This window comes from Emydura macquarii, unplaced genomic scaffold (assembly GCF_026122565.2).
Source record: "Emydura macquarii macquarii isolate MOO-44397 ecotype Brisbane River unplaced genomic scaffold, CSIRO-AGI_Emac_v2 contig_2897, whole genome shotgun sequence".
Taxonomy (NCBI): Eukaryota; Metazoa; Chordata; order Testudines; family Chelidae; genus Emydura; species Emydura macquarii.
This window is the reverse complement of record NW_027133034.1, coordinates 9,327,181-9,340,653: the sequence shown is the minus strand read 5'-3', so window position 1 is coordinate 9,340,653 and position 13,473 is coordinate 9,327,181. Positions and strand designations below refer to the sequence as shown.

General features: G+C 39.0%; 1 protein-coding gene across 2 annotated transcripts in view; it reads left to right on the top strand.

Moving 5' to 3' along the window:
• The window catches only part of FRMD3 (FERM domain containing 3), a 211,816-nt gene that overhangs the window by 124,101 nt on the left and 74,242 nt on the right, over positions 1-13,473 (top strand). For both annotated transcript variants that reach the window (XM_067569315.1, XM_067569316.1), the window contains one exon: positions 799-877. In XM_067569315.1, the coding sequence (XP_067425416.1) occupies positions 799-877 (79 nt within the window). The remainder of the gene's footprint in view (positions 1-798; positions 878-13,473) is intronic.

Genomic DNA, 13,473 nt, shown 5'->3' with positions numbered 1-13,473 from the left:
AGGACACTCTTACCAGATAACAGTCCTCCCTGGGCTGCAGTTACACTTAAGTGGCAACTGGAAAGTAAGTTATTGGGCTAGGATCAGAGAATCTCCCTGCTGCCATGTTAAGGCATGAAATAAGAAAGTATAGAGCTGTGTTCTCTTAATACAGAACTGGCAAACACTGGAATGAGAGCTGAGATAGCAGATCAATGAAATAGATGTAGATTGTGTTATTGTAATTTTACTGGAGTAATTAAGTCCTTCATATATCAACCTTTGAGAAGTTAAAACATTACATTTAATTAAGGCCCATTGCTGATACAGGTGGTTCAGATACAGGTAAGTAGTTTGTAGACACTCTTTTAAGATACACAAATGAAATTCAGTGAATGGTTTGTTCCATTTTGTAATCTAGGCATTATCTTTACCAGAAAAAACAATTACGCATGATATCTTTGCACCTCACTGCAATAGGACAGGAGATTAATTCTTCCAGTTTACTATGTTAATTGACATGAAAAACAATTAAATTTTATTCCATCACCTCGGTTGAGCAATAAATACTTTGAAGTACAAAACCATGTATACATTGATTTGTGTAGTTTGGCTGGATTGTGCATATGCCTTGGGCTTTCCTGTCATGTATTTTGTTGAAGTTTTTTATTTTTTTGTTTTTGTTTGGTGCACTGCCTGATATTGCAGACCTAATCATCTCACAGGCTGTTATGTAAGAGTGGTGAAAGCCTCTCCTGGAGTGTGATTGAAGTGATGTTCTTTGCTGCTGTTCTCATGCTTTTTCTTATCATGTTTCAGCTCATCCACCATATACCATGTGCTTTAGAGTGAAATTCTACCCACATGAACCCTTGAAGATAAAAGAAGAGCTCACCAGGTATTTTTTCTGTCTGTGCATTTAATGTAAATCTTTACCAAGCCAAGAAATCATGCGTTTAGTTGCAGGATCCGTTCATGACCAAATGTAACATTACGAAATACTGTGCTAAACATCTGCTCTGTTGCTAACATTTATTTAACACATATTTATCTTGCAGTTTTTCAAATACTCTTTGGGCGCTTAAACTAATGCACATCAATGAGTGGTGACAACCTGGGGGTACCAACAGAATGCACCATAGAGGGAGGCAGAGGTTAGAATAGGGGATTTGGAATTAGGATTGCTAGGATTTATGCTTGGCTCTGCCACTCACTAGCAGTATGGCCTTGGATTAGTTCGCTCTGTGCCTCAGATACCTCATCTTAAAATGAGGATAATACTATTGAAGGAGTGAAGCTTAATTCAGTAATGACCCTGCTACTTCACATATAAACATGAGTAGTGCCATTTAACTTACTCACATGTACACATGTTTGCAGGACTGGAGGCAATGTTTGTAAAGAGCTTGGAGATTTTCTTCAGGAAGGTGCTATAGAAGTGCTGCATACATCCATTGTTGTTACTCAGATGATTACATTTCGAGTTGTGAGGCGTACATGCACTCCTGCAAAGCACAGCTGGTGTGGAGGTCGAGGGCTATTAGCATTCTGAATTTTTTCCAGTAAATTATTTGAAGATCCCTACAGCAGCAAAACAATCATGTTCAATGGATGGTGTGCGATCCTTTTTTAGTAGCACCCTCATTTGTTTAATGTGCATTCTGTTGCCATAGATATTTTCGAAGAATGTACTGAAAAAAAATTCAGGCTTGGTAATGGCCTTCTTGACCTCTGCACCAGCTTTGTTCTTCAGGAATGCATGTATGCTTCGCAACTGGAAGCACAATTAAATAAGTCATATGTTATGGAAAATCTCAAAGAACTTTACTAACATTGTCCCCAATGCTGCAGACTCTTATACAAGTAAGTAACTTGATGCATCAGAGTGGTCCCATTACTACTGCATATTGTACTGAAAGACATAGATAGTAACAGCTTGCATACTGCTAAATGCTAAGTGTTTCTGGATATGTATGTATTTATAGAACAGACATGTTCGTGTTACAATTGTTTTTCTTGGGTAAAATATTGGAACTAAGTGGTTCAGTGGATAGAGGAACAGGCCTTTGAGTTAGGAGATTTGGGATAATCATTAGTATCTTTCCTTGGACAAATCTCTTACGCTTTGTGTGTGTCTGTGTAAACTTGGTGTAACTGTGGGCCCCCCAACAGACTTGCTGTAAGATTTTGTTAATTAATCTGTGTAAGGTATTTTTGGATCATCTGATGAAAGGTTTTGTATAAGTGCAAGTATCCATATTAAATATTACATTCAATGCATGCTTTTAACATGTATTGTAGGTATAAATCAGCTATGGTATGTATGTAAAGCTACTTAATATATTTTGCTATTTATAAACATTTGAATTGAACAAAACCTTATCTCTTGTCTTTTATGTTGCTTTCTTTTAGGAACTATGCACTGTACAGGGCCTAGAGAGGCGATCAAAATATAGAAGCTAGAGGCTTTATGTGAGGGATTTTGGATTAGTTTAAAGAACATTATCATTTTAAAATCACATAGCTGTCTACATTTTTTTACTTACCATTAGAAGTAAAAAATAATATTACTGTACAGTGAAAGACACTAAAGGCAAAATATTCTTGATTTTACCCAAAAGGCTAAAAAGCCATACCAAAGGAAAAATAATTTCTTTTAATTTTATTTGACTTTTTCATTTGACAGCATTTTGTGTACAGTAAGTGTGACGTTTGGTCTCTAGGGGAGCCACACTAAGATAGCTTAATTAGGGCAAAACTGCAAAGAACAGGGCAGGCAAGCCCCCAGTACAAATTTCTAAAATTTGATTCACCAAGCCAGCAACAAATAGCTTCTCATTATCTCACTGGTTATCCAGAAGCCAAAAATGCAGTTCCCTTAAAGCCATCCAGCCCTCTGGCTTCCACCCAGCCAGCCAAGTCAAATATGATGGGAATTTATGAAAATTTTGTCCATCATATGAAAAGTTCTACTAATCCCAAAGGACCAGCCACGTTACCAACCAGATCAATGAATAATTCCAGTCTTACCCAAATACATGCTTAAAGCCAATTCTTATTAACTAAACTAATATTTATTTTTTTTAAAAAGAGTGTGTGTAATGGTTAAATGATTCATTATACATACAGATGAGAATAAAGTCGATAGGTCAGTTTCTTAGATGATAAATTAATAGGTGATTACCATGACTTTGAAGTAGAAACCCCCTTTTCTTATGCACACTGGTAACTAGCTACATTAGCTCCAGGAAATCATCTCTTTACAACCGTTCCCAGGTAGTTACTCCTTAAACTTCAAAGAGAACAACATTACTACATCTGGGTCTCATCTAATTGTTAATATCGTCTTTTGATTTCTAAATTAACAGAATATAATGACAGACGGGAACTATTTGGTTACATCGATAATCACTAACTTGCAGGTAAATACAGCAATACATAGCTATTATTTACTTCCAAACTTCTAACAACATAGGTTTAAACGTCAAAGTTTAATTATTTTACAATGAATGGCTCTAAGTACCATTTTTATTTCCTTCCAGTGTATTCTGAAAGGTAATAGTTGAATTATTCAACCTGCTAGTGGCTTAACCCTTCCTGGCTCAGTGTCACAGTCAGTTTCACTCGTTTCCCCATATTGTCATTTAGGCAGTTTTGCCTGTTCCTTGTATAAGTCTTTCACATAGAAATAGGGAATAGGAAACATTCCTAAAAATAGGAAAATGTAATTGTATACCCACATTGACTCTGAGAGTTTGCTGCAGCGTCTTAAACAGGAGGCAATGTGTGGGATTACATATAGGAGCTAAAACTATATCTAAACAAAATTAAGTGAATTCATTTTCTTATATCAAAATTAATATGGATTAAAAAGATATAAAAGGTGTCAGTAGTCAGCAGTGTGCTATCAGTGATTGCCTCTCCTGGCTCCTTTTCTAAGTAGACAATAAGTCAGATTGCTGACATTTTTTTTGCTTATTAAAATGAACGAGAGAAGTGATAACCGGTGTAGGATTTAAATAGGAGTTGAAAGGCCTATTGGGTGCCACCTACAGTGATGCAAATGGGTCTCTTGTCGGAGGTCTGCTTAAATGGTGGCCGCACATTTTGAAATGATAAATGATCTGTGTGTAAATTCAGCTGTGAAGTTGCAGGTGGTTTTAATTGTGTAAAGTGATTTAAACAGCTAAGGGGCCAGTAACTTGGCACAGTGGCAGGAAGGCAGCTGGGTTGTTGGACCCTAGATATTACGGATGTACCCTTTTAGAATTTGACAGATCTGGATGCTAGACTGTTAATTAAAGACAACCCCTTTTCCTTACTGGCAATTCCAATAGACTCCACTAGACTCCTTTAGCTAGTCTCTGCTGTTTTTTATACTGGGGGACCAGGTAACTTCAGAATCCAGCAGCCCAACAGACCTTTTGCTTTGTTCCAAAACCTAGCTATCAACTTCCATCTGGAAATTCCACTGCAGTTGTGTCATCTGTTGACTGGTGAAAGGTATCTTGGGATTTTTTTGGTTTTAGCCGAGTAATGTTTGTGTTAGAGCAAATCAGTGTAGAAAGTGACATCAGTGCTAACTGCTGCAGCCAGAACCAAACTAAAACAAACAAAATATTGACCTTTCCCATTTAATTCTTACCATCAGGTCATTTTATGTGCTTGGAGCTCTTCGGACTAGACTAGATAGCAGAGAAATTAAATTTTAAATGGTAACTTGAGAGAATGTGATATCTGTATAGGCTGAGGGATAAACATATTGTAATTACCTGCCCAAAAACTTGTTAATGCAAAGTTAAGGTTGCCCAGTGATGCCTCACTTCCTTCTAGAACATTTAGTTCAGCTGCTACAGTCAAACCTCCAAAAACCAGGAAAGGCAGAGGTAAGGAAATACAAACTTTAACATCTGAAAATATGGAAACGTAACACTACCTTAATGCATAAGGTACAAACTAGCACTGTACTGTGACAGATGAATCGGGGAGTTCTGGGTTCTTTCAGCTGATCCGGGAGCAGTGGAGGGAAGGGGGCACATGAGACTTCTCCCTCTGCCTGAGGGAAGCATCAGCGTGGAGGAACTGTGGGGAATAGGGGGCATTTGTAGAGCAGTCATTATAATTTCACTAGGTGTGTCTGTAGTCTGGGTGATTTGGCCCAGCATATTATTTCTGTAGTGTGTGTGGCTCCCTGTATGACATAGGTGACTGAGGTACAAGATATCTGGAGGTCTGATGTGGGCAGGAGCCTGTCTCTAATGGAGTAATGAACTCTGCTTATAGAAAGCAGCATCTGTCGTATTGAGTATCCCAGACCACAACAGTAACTACTAATTTTTAACATACACTGATCAAGTAATTAACATGCTGGGGGGAACACCACACATCTGCTTGTTACTCTCTGTACAAACACAGTTTAGTTTCTCTTTTCATTGAATCAGACCCTCTTCTTGCTGCCAGATTTCTGGGCAGAGACTGCAGGACTGTGGTAGAGAGCACCTGAACGCGCGCACACTTTCAGTGTTCTTCCAAGTTTCTTTTTGAATTTATTTTGGCAGATTTCAGCTGATCAATTCTTCAGAAATCTGTGTCACATGAGTGCACGCGCGCGCGTGTGTGTAAAAAAGTTAGAAAAACAGATGGAGCTTCCAGAATGCTGTCTAATAATGCCTACTTTACAGAAGTAGTACAGCATTGCTCTTTGGACCTACAGAGAGATACAAGTGTAACAACCCCATCACCATAGTCATCAGCAGGGATAGTATTCAGTATCTTCTGCTCCAAAGCAAAGTTCTTTATCACTGAAGCTAAAGATGTAACTTTTGTTATTAGCATAAGTAGGCGCTTGTCCTTTTCATAGACCAGACACTAGAAAGGGAAATGATTCACATAGCCAGCATGTTACATAAACATTTATTCTAGTCTGCTTTGGGGAGAGTACCGTCCAATTCAACCAGCTATATCAGTGATTTAAAAAAAATTTTTTTTGGGTGGTGGTTAGACTGCTAAAACTGTATTGTGTGGAGGGAGAGGTTGATTGGGGGAAAGGAGGAAAGGAAAGGATAAAGCAAGGAGCTCAGGGCAGCCTGTAGAAAAGCATTACAGGGAGTCTCCAAAATCCCTGTACCCTATGGAGATGGGCTGCGCTGCATGGAAGTATGTAGGGTTGTACATGGGAAAAATGGGGCAGTGACAGGAGCAAGACAAATGGATCCGTAGGTTGCTCTGATCTATTTTGGCACATTTTTTTTAAAAATGTCAGTGCTTTGCACTATTCTTGCTTAGGTAAAAAAGTGCAAGGTTACTCATTTTTGTGCAATAATTCAAACCCAAGGGCCTCATGTGTTCCTATGTCTTATTCCCTACATAGGCTTAGTAAAAGACTAGAAGTGTGCCTTCTCTGTAGTTGTGTTGTTAAAATTAGAGCACCTCTTTAAGGTCTAAAAGTTCCAAATCTTAACTGATAATATTGAATCAGCCATAATCCAGGATTATCTGCAGATGAAACCAATATCACCACAGAGAAAATAAAACAAACCAAAGTTAAAGGTGGATTATTTCAGCAAACCTTCACAATGTGTTATTTTCTAAATCATGTTAGAAACAGATCTGGAATCATTTGGCTGTTGTAAAACAATACAGTATAAAATATTTCTGTGCAAGCAAAGTAGATAAATTAAAAACATTGTTTATTTATTAAGATTAGCAGTTTATTTTGGAAATAATATTTAAGGGCCAAAATTTAGTGGTCTGATTTTCAAACATACTGAGTACTCGGCAGGTTCTGTGGAAGTCAGTATGTGGTGGTAGGTCTTCAGTACTTTTTGAAAAATTAGGGTAATTGATTTGGTACATAAATCTGCATTTAAGAGCCTAATTTTAGGTACTGAGGTTTGAAAAATCTTGGCCAACATAAATAGTTGTGTATATTCACCAATTTTTTTCTTGCCCTCCACATTTTCAATGAAAAACTGAGCGCCACATCATCTCTTTGGCAGGAAAAGTTTGGGTAAGTGCCAGAAACTCTGTGTTCCAACTTTTGGGTTTATATGCGGCCATCCTCTGAGGGATAGGGGATGTTTTGCTGCTTGCAGAGTGACGGGGTATGAGGAGGTATATATGGGGAGATCCCATGGACTTCCGTACACCTGCAGAGGACTGTTGTATTGCCACTGCTTTTCATGCCCTCCTTCCTGCCACATAGCCTCATGGCTGATTTAGGAATTTATACTCCCATACACTATTCCATGCACTCTGGGCAATAAACGCAGATTCCCCTTGCTCCTGGGAGCTTGACAGCATGGAGGAAGAACCTATATAAAATAAGGTTGAAGTGGGTAGCTGTGTTTTTTCCCTTCACTTTTGTGAATGTGAAATAAATCTTGTGATGAACTTCATGTGGGGTCCATCCATGGGAAGCCAGTTGTAGGATCAGGTATGGTATTTGTGACAAGATAACATGAAACTTTATCTACAGGGAGATGTGATCTATAATGTGAGGAAGCAGAGGAATTATTTTACAGACTAAATTACAAAAAGCAAAACAGCACAAGGCTTACTAGAAGATTATTTTATTTGCTCAGTGGACATAAAAATAAAAGAAAAATGGTTGTTTAGATTAAAATATTCTCTGTGATATGCAACCACATGAGGATAATCTCTTACATATTCTGCATTTGGGTATCCACTGATCTCAGTGGGGGCTCTGTGTTTGAAATAACAGCAGGATATACATGAAAGAGCCCTCTGTGATCACACGAGAGTTTTGCCCTTGGCTGACATGTTCCTATAGTGGGGTGGTGGTATTATCTAACATTTATAATGAGGTAGTTCCTAAAGGCCTCAAAGAGATGCATAAACAAAGGAATCCCAAATAGGAATAGGAAAGTTGTTTTACCTCTGTATTTGGCACTGATGTGACTGCTGCTGGAACACCGTGTCCGGTTCTGGTGTTCCCAATTCAAGAAGGGTGTTGATAACTTGTAAAGGGTTCAGAGAACAGTCAGGAGAATGATTAAAGGATTAGAAAACATGTCTTATAGCGATATGCGCAAAGATATGCAGTTTAACAAAGAAAAAGTTAAGGGGTAACTTGATTATCGTCTATAAGTACCTACATGGGGAACAAATATTTAATATTAACAAATATTCAGTCTGGCAGAGAGAAGTATAACATGATCCAGGGGCTGGAAGTTGAAATTAGACAAATTCAGACAGGAAATAAGACGTACATTTTTAACAGTTTAATTAGCCATTGGAACAACTTACCAAGGGTTGAGGTGGATTCTCCATCACCGACCAGTTTAAAATCAAGATTGGATGTTTATCTGTAAAAGATCTGCTCTAGGAATTATTTTTGGGGAGTTCTATGGCCTGTGTTATACACCAGGTCAGACTAGATCAGTGGTTCCCAACCTGTGGCCCGTGGGGTCTTCCATAGTGGCCTGCGACTCCCCTCCCACTGGCTGCAGAAGGGAGCTGCTGCCGAAGGACCCAGGTGGAGCATGTTGCTGCAGGGCTACAAGACGGGTGCAGGCTCCTTGCTGCACCCAAGGGGACGGGAGATCAGCACTCCCCTCCCCTGGCTCCATCAGGTAGCTTGGCAAAGCGCTCTGCCTGGGTCCCTAGGCGCTGGGGTCCCTGCTGGAGCCAGAAAGAGCTGAGCACTGATCTCCCATCCCCCTGGCTGCAGAAGGGAGCCACTGCCTAGGTACCCAGGTGGAGCGCATGGGGCTACAGGACATGTGCGGTTTTCCTGCTGCAGCCAGGGGGATGGGAGATCAGCAAGGAGGCTGCCTCCTTGCTGAACTCCTTCCGTCTGGCTGCATTGGAGGGGCCGGGGGAGGAGCTGCTGGCAGAGCAGCCAGGGCCCACCATGCTTGAGGAGAGGGGCAGGACTCTAAAATTCTGTGCCTTCTACTTTGGCCTGCACTTAGCAGGCCACCCACCGTGACTTAGCTGCCAGGCCATGTGCTTCAGTGTAGTGACAGTCACTCATCTACACTAGTGCTTTGTCTGAGTGTGTGACATACTGTGAGTAATTTGTAGGTGTAAAATAGTGAATGTAAAAACGAGCACAGTAGCCTCAAAATGTTTACTTTAAATATGTAGTGATTTGTAGTTCTTAATGGTGTATACATCAATATATTTTTGAGCTGATACACTGGTGGCTCCTCAGGGTTGTGAAAATGATATTTGTGACTCTTGAGCCTAAAAGGTTGGAAACCACTGGACTAGATGATCTCAGTGGTCCCTTCTGGCCTTGTAGCTTATGAATCTGTGAACCAATCCTGATTTCAAGAGTGGTATCTTGCAGTCAAATGAATGCAGCAATTTTGTGACATTGAGTAAAACCTCAGTGAAGACAAAAGAGGGCATGTATACTGGGATTACTAAGAGAGCACTTCAAGAGTTGGACAAAAGTAAGAAAATTCCTCTGAGTCTAAAGAGGGAAAACAAATAGAGCTTCCTGCTGAGAATTTAAGGTGTTGGTGATGATATAAATAATTAAAAGTAGAGCTAGTCAAATAACACACGAACGGCTAGATTGCGCTGAGATGATCTGTTCTGTGTAAGAGGTTGTGCATAGCTGCATCGTTCAAAGTCCAACACAAAGAGAATCATAACTCTAAAGCATGATTCCTGACCTGCTCCCCCTTGCTCCAAAGGGTAGTAATCCTCCACCCCATAGTAGCTCAGTTATAGAATCATAGAGTTGGAAGGGACCTCAGGAGGTCATCTAGTCCAACCCCCTGCTCAGAGCAGGACTAACCTCAGTTAAATAATCCCAGCGAGGGTTTTGTCAAGCCGCAGCTTAAAAACCTCTAAAGATGGAGATTCCACCACCTCCCTAGGTAACCCATTCCAGTGCTTCACCACCCTCCTAGTGAAAAACGTTTTCCTGATGTCCAACCTTGACCTCCCCCCTGCAACTTGAGACGGTTGCTCCTTGTTCTGTCATCTGCCACCACTGAGAACAGCCTAGCCCCATCCTCCCTGGAATCCCCTTTCAGGTAGTTAAAGGCTGCTATCAAATCTCCCCCCTCATTCTTCTCTTCTGCAGGCTAAACAAGCCTAGTTCCTTCAGCCTCTCCTCATAAGTCTTGTGCTCCAGCCCCCTAATCATTTTTGTTGCCCTCCGCTGGACTCTCTCTAACTTCTCCACATCCTTGTTGTAGTGGGGGGCCCAAAACTGGACACAATACTCCAAATGCCGAAAGAGGGGAATGCTCATTTCCCGTGATCTGCTGGCAATGCTCCTACCAGTGCAGCCCAATATGCTATTAGCCTTCTTGGCAACCAGAGCACACTGTTACACTCAGTTATGTTGGCTCCTGCTTTGGGGGGCTGGGCCTGAGCCAAAGTTCTAGCCACACCAAATTCACTTGCTTTCGGGTAGGTGGGGAATAGTGGGTTCACAATGCCTGTATACTTCTGTGCCTCCAGACCGAAGGTCCAGGGATGCCATGAGGGTTCATAGATGGTGCTGGGAGACAGGGCCCTATTCCCTCAAGCGTCTGTGTGGTCTGGACCCCTAGTGAATAATGATTATGTCTAATCATGAGAGAGTGAGAATTGTGATTACTGCTAGTTTATTGGTTTATTTGTGAATCCTGAAAGTTTTATTAAATTTAGTACAAATGATCATTCATCCCAAAACTGATAATAGAACGTGGTCTTTGTTGTTCTCTTGAATTAAAAGAAACACTTCTCTGCATTAAAAAGCAAACATTTAGGTGAATTAGTCTCTCTCCTCCAACAGGGGAAAATTTAGTGATCTGCAAAATTATGACCTGTATGATATTGGGTTCAGGTTATGAATACCCAGCGCTGAAAAAAAATTAACTACTTTTAGATTTGAAAAAAACCCTAATACTAATGTTTACTTGTTGTTGAGGTTCCAAAGAAAAGAAATTGGTCTGTTTTTGCAGGCAGATGAGAAGAAAAGAGAAGATGTGTTATGAAAATAAAACTGGTGGAAATTTTTAGAAAATTTTTGCAAAGGTTGTTTTTCAAAATTTCAAAAACAAAACAAAAAAAATTGGCTACTTTTCAACCTGCTTACAAAATAATTTTTGTTTACCTTTTTTTTTTTTTAACCAACACTGTATCAGAAGAATTAAAAATAATGAACTTATTCATCATTGAGATAGAAAGTGTATAGGAGGGGCAATTACAAACTGGCATCCAAGATAGCAAAACCTCAAATGTTTAGTAGGAATCTGAATGCTATCAGTTTATGGGAACTGTAACACAGTGTGCTTTATATAAAGAGAGACAGAAGTTTGGACAGATTGAGACTCAGGGAAATCTGTTAGAGAGAAATAGTAGACTGTGTGGCAGCAGCTTTTTACTGACTTTAGTTGTTGCTTCTGGTTACTTCGGTATCTTAATGTTTACATCAGAAAACATACCATTTTTTATTTAAAGATGGTCATATCGGTGTTTGAGTAGCAGCACAGTAGGATATGTTTGTGCAGATCTTGAGATGCAAATGCTAGATTTGATTAATATAAATTGTTGTATGTTATTGTGATTCTATATCATTTATTCTGCACACTCCATCCAGTAATTATTTTTGCATCTGAGGCAATGTACATTCTTTACAATAGTTCTAGTAGATTTAGAAAAACTTTTATTGTTCCACATTAGGCCCCTCAATTAAAGTTATATTCTAAAGCAGCTCATGTTAGGGCCAAAAACTGGTATGACTTAAAAGAAACAGAAAGAAATAGACACACACTAGTTGTTAAAGGTATTTATTTTATGTTTGTTTATATACAACTTTTGTCCTTTCAGAAGCTTTCAAATATTTTCTTTGTTTTCATTCAGGATAGTTATCAAATAAATTAACATTTCTTACTACAGAAAAAGTAAAAATCCAAAACAAATAACGAATAAACAAAAAAGCAACAAGCAAACAAAAAGCCCACAGCTTCTCCTACATCGTATTATGCTCATAGGAATCATGGTAATGACTTAATTTGGTGCCAGAAAAGAATTTAATCAATATTAGTACCTTATATTGCAATTAGGCCTATGGTAATAAAATGGTACAGTAGAACCTCGATTTTACAAACACCAGTCTTATGAACAATCAGTTACATGAACCATTGTCCCTGACTTGGAAAAAAAAATCACACTATGAAAGCGATAAGAACAAGTTGACATCTCTTCATATTCCGATGCCTTCAATGCACTGCATGTGCAGTGGTTTAAAGGACAAGAAGAAAGTGATGTAGTGCACCATACTGCAAACTTAGGCACCGTACCTACTTTAATTTTTAAATGTTCGATTTAATAACTCCTCAATACCCGGTTAGTTCATAAAATAAGGGTTTTATTCTATTCTACAGTTAATTCATAACTTGTTTTTGGTAATATTAACAGAAAATCAGACATTGAGATTTCCCTCCTGCAACCTTAAATAGGAATAGAAACTCTTTGGGACATTCTGAGTTGTTGATTAATGGTGGCTGTACAGCTATAATTTTATAACAGGAAATCTTTGAATACGGAGTTCACTGGAGTTACTGACCACCTTCTTCTACACCTAAGATCTGAATTTCAAAGCTGTGTCAGTCTAAATTTTATTTTGGGAAAGTAGAAAGCACACACTTCTTATTTTTGTTTGGCTTGTTTTAATTTGTTGTGGACAAACAAGTATAATAAAGATTTTGCTGTTCACAAGATTAAAATTGCTCAGACTGTTTGCTAAAAAATACCACACTGACTCACCCACTGCCTTTACCTCTATGTGGATCTACAGGAATGTGTATGAAAAATTGGTTCACTTTCCAGCTGCCCTAGAAGTGGTTGCTCCTGCTGCTAAGTATCTTACCTTAAGTATCTTAGCCACAAGGTGGGTAATGTTGTCACTGATGTGGCAAGATAGTTCTCACTTATTTGTCGGTCTGTTTTTGAGTGCTAATAATTGTACATATATGTGTTTTGGCGTTTTTCTGGATGAGGGTGCCTAACAACATGTAAAAAATCTAGACAGTGTTTGGCACCCTCATAATGGAGCAGTAAAGGCAGAAAATACCGTATTTTTCTTTCCTTTACAGTGCAAGCCTTTTCCCTCTTTCCCTTTGCATTAAAAGTGATGTAATTAGCAAAAACATTGCTATTTTAATAACATTCGGTTCCATTAATACAATTAATTTGAGTCAGGCCTTCTAAGTCCACACTAAATAATCTGATGTATATTAACTTTGTTAAACATAAAACTTTTACCATGTCTTTGTTATTTTTGCCTGAGAAATGCTACAGGACATCATTGGGTGTAAGTGGTTGGCTAAGGAATTTGCAGTTTTGGATGATTTCTGTGTTTAGCATATTATTGATTATCATGTGCAATGATGTAATTTAATGGGGTCAAAATGCTGTAGTATCAACTGCAGTTGACACATGATGGCAAGAGAAGATGGTTGTTTTAATGATCTCTTTGCCATGTTCCATAGTTCCAAAGTAGACTTGCTCTATTCCTGTGCT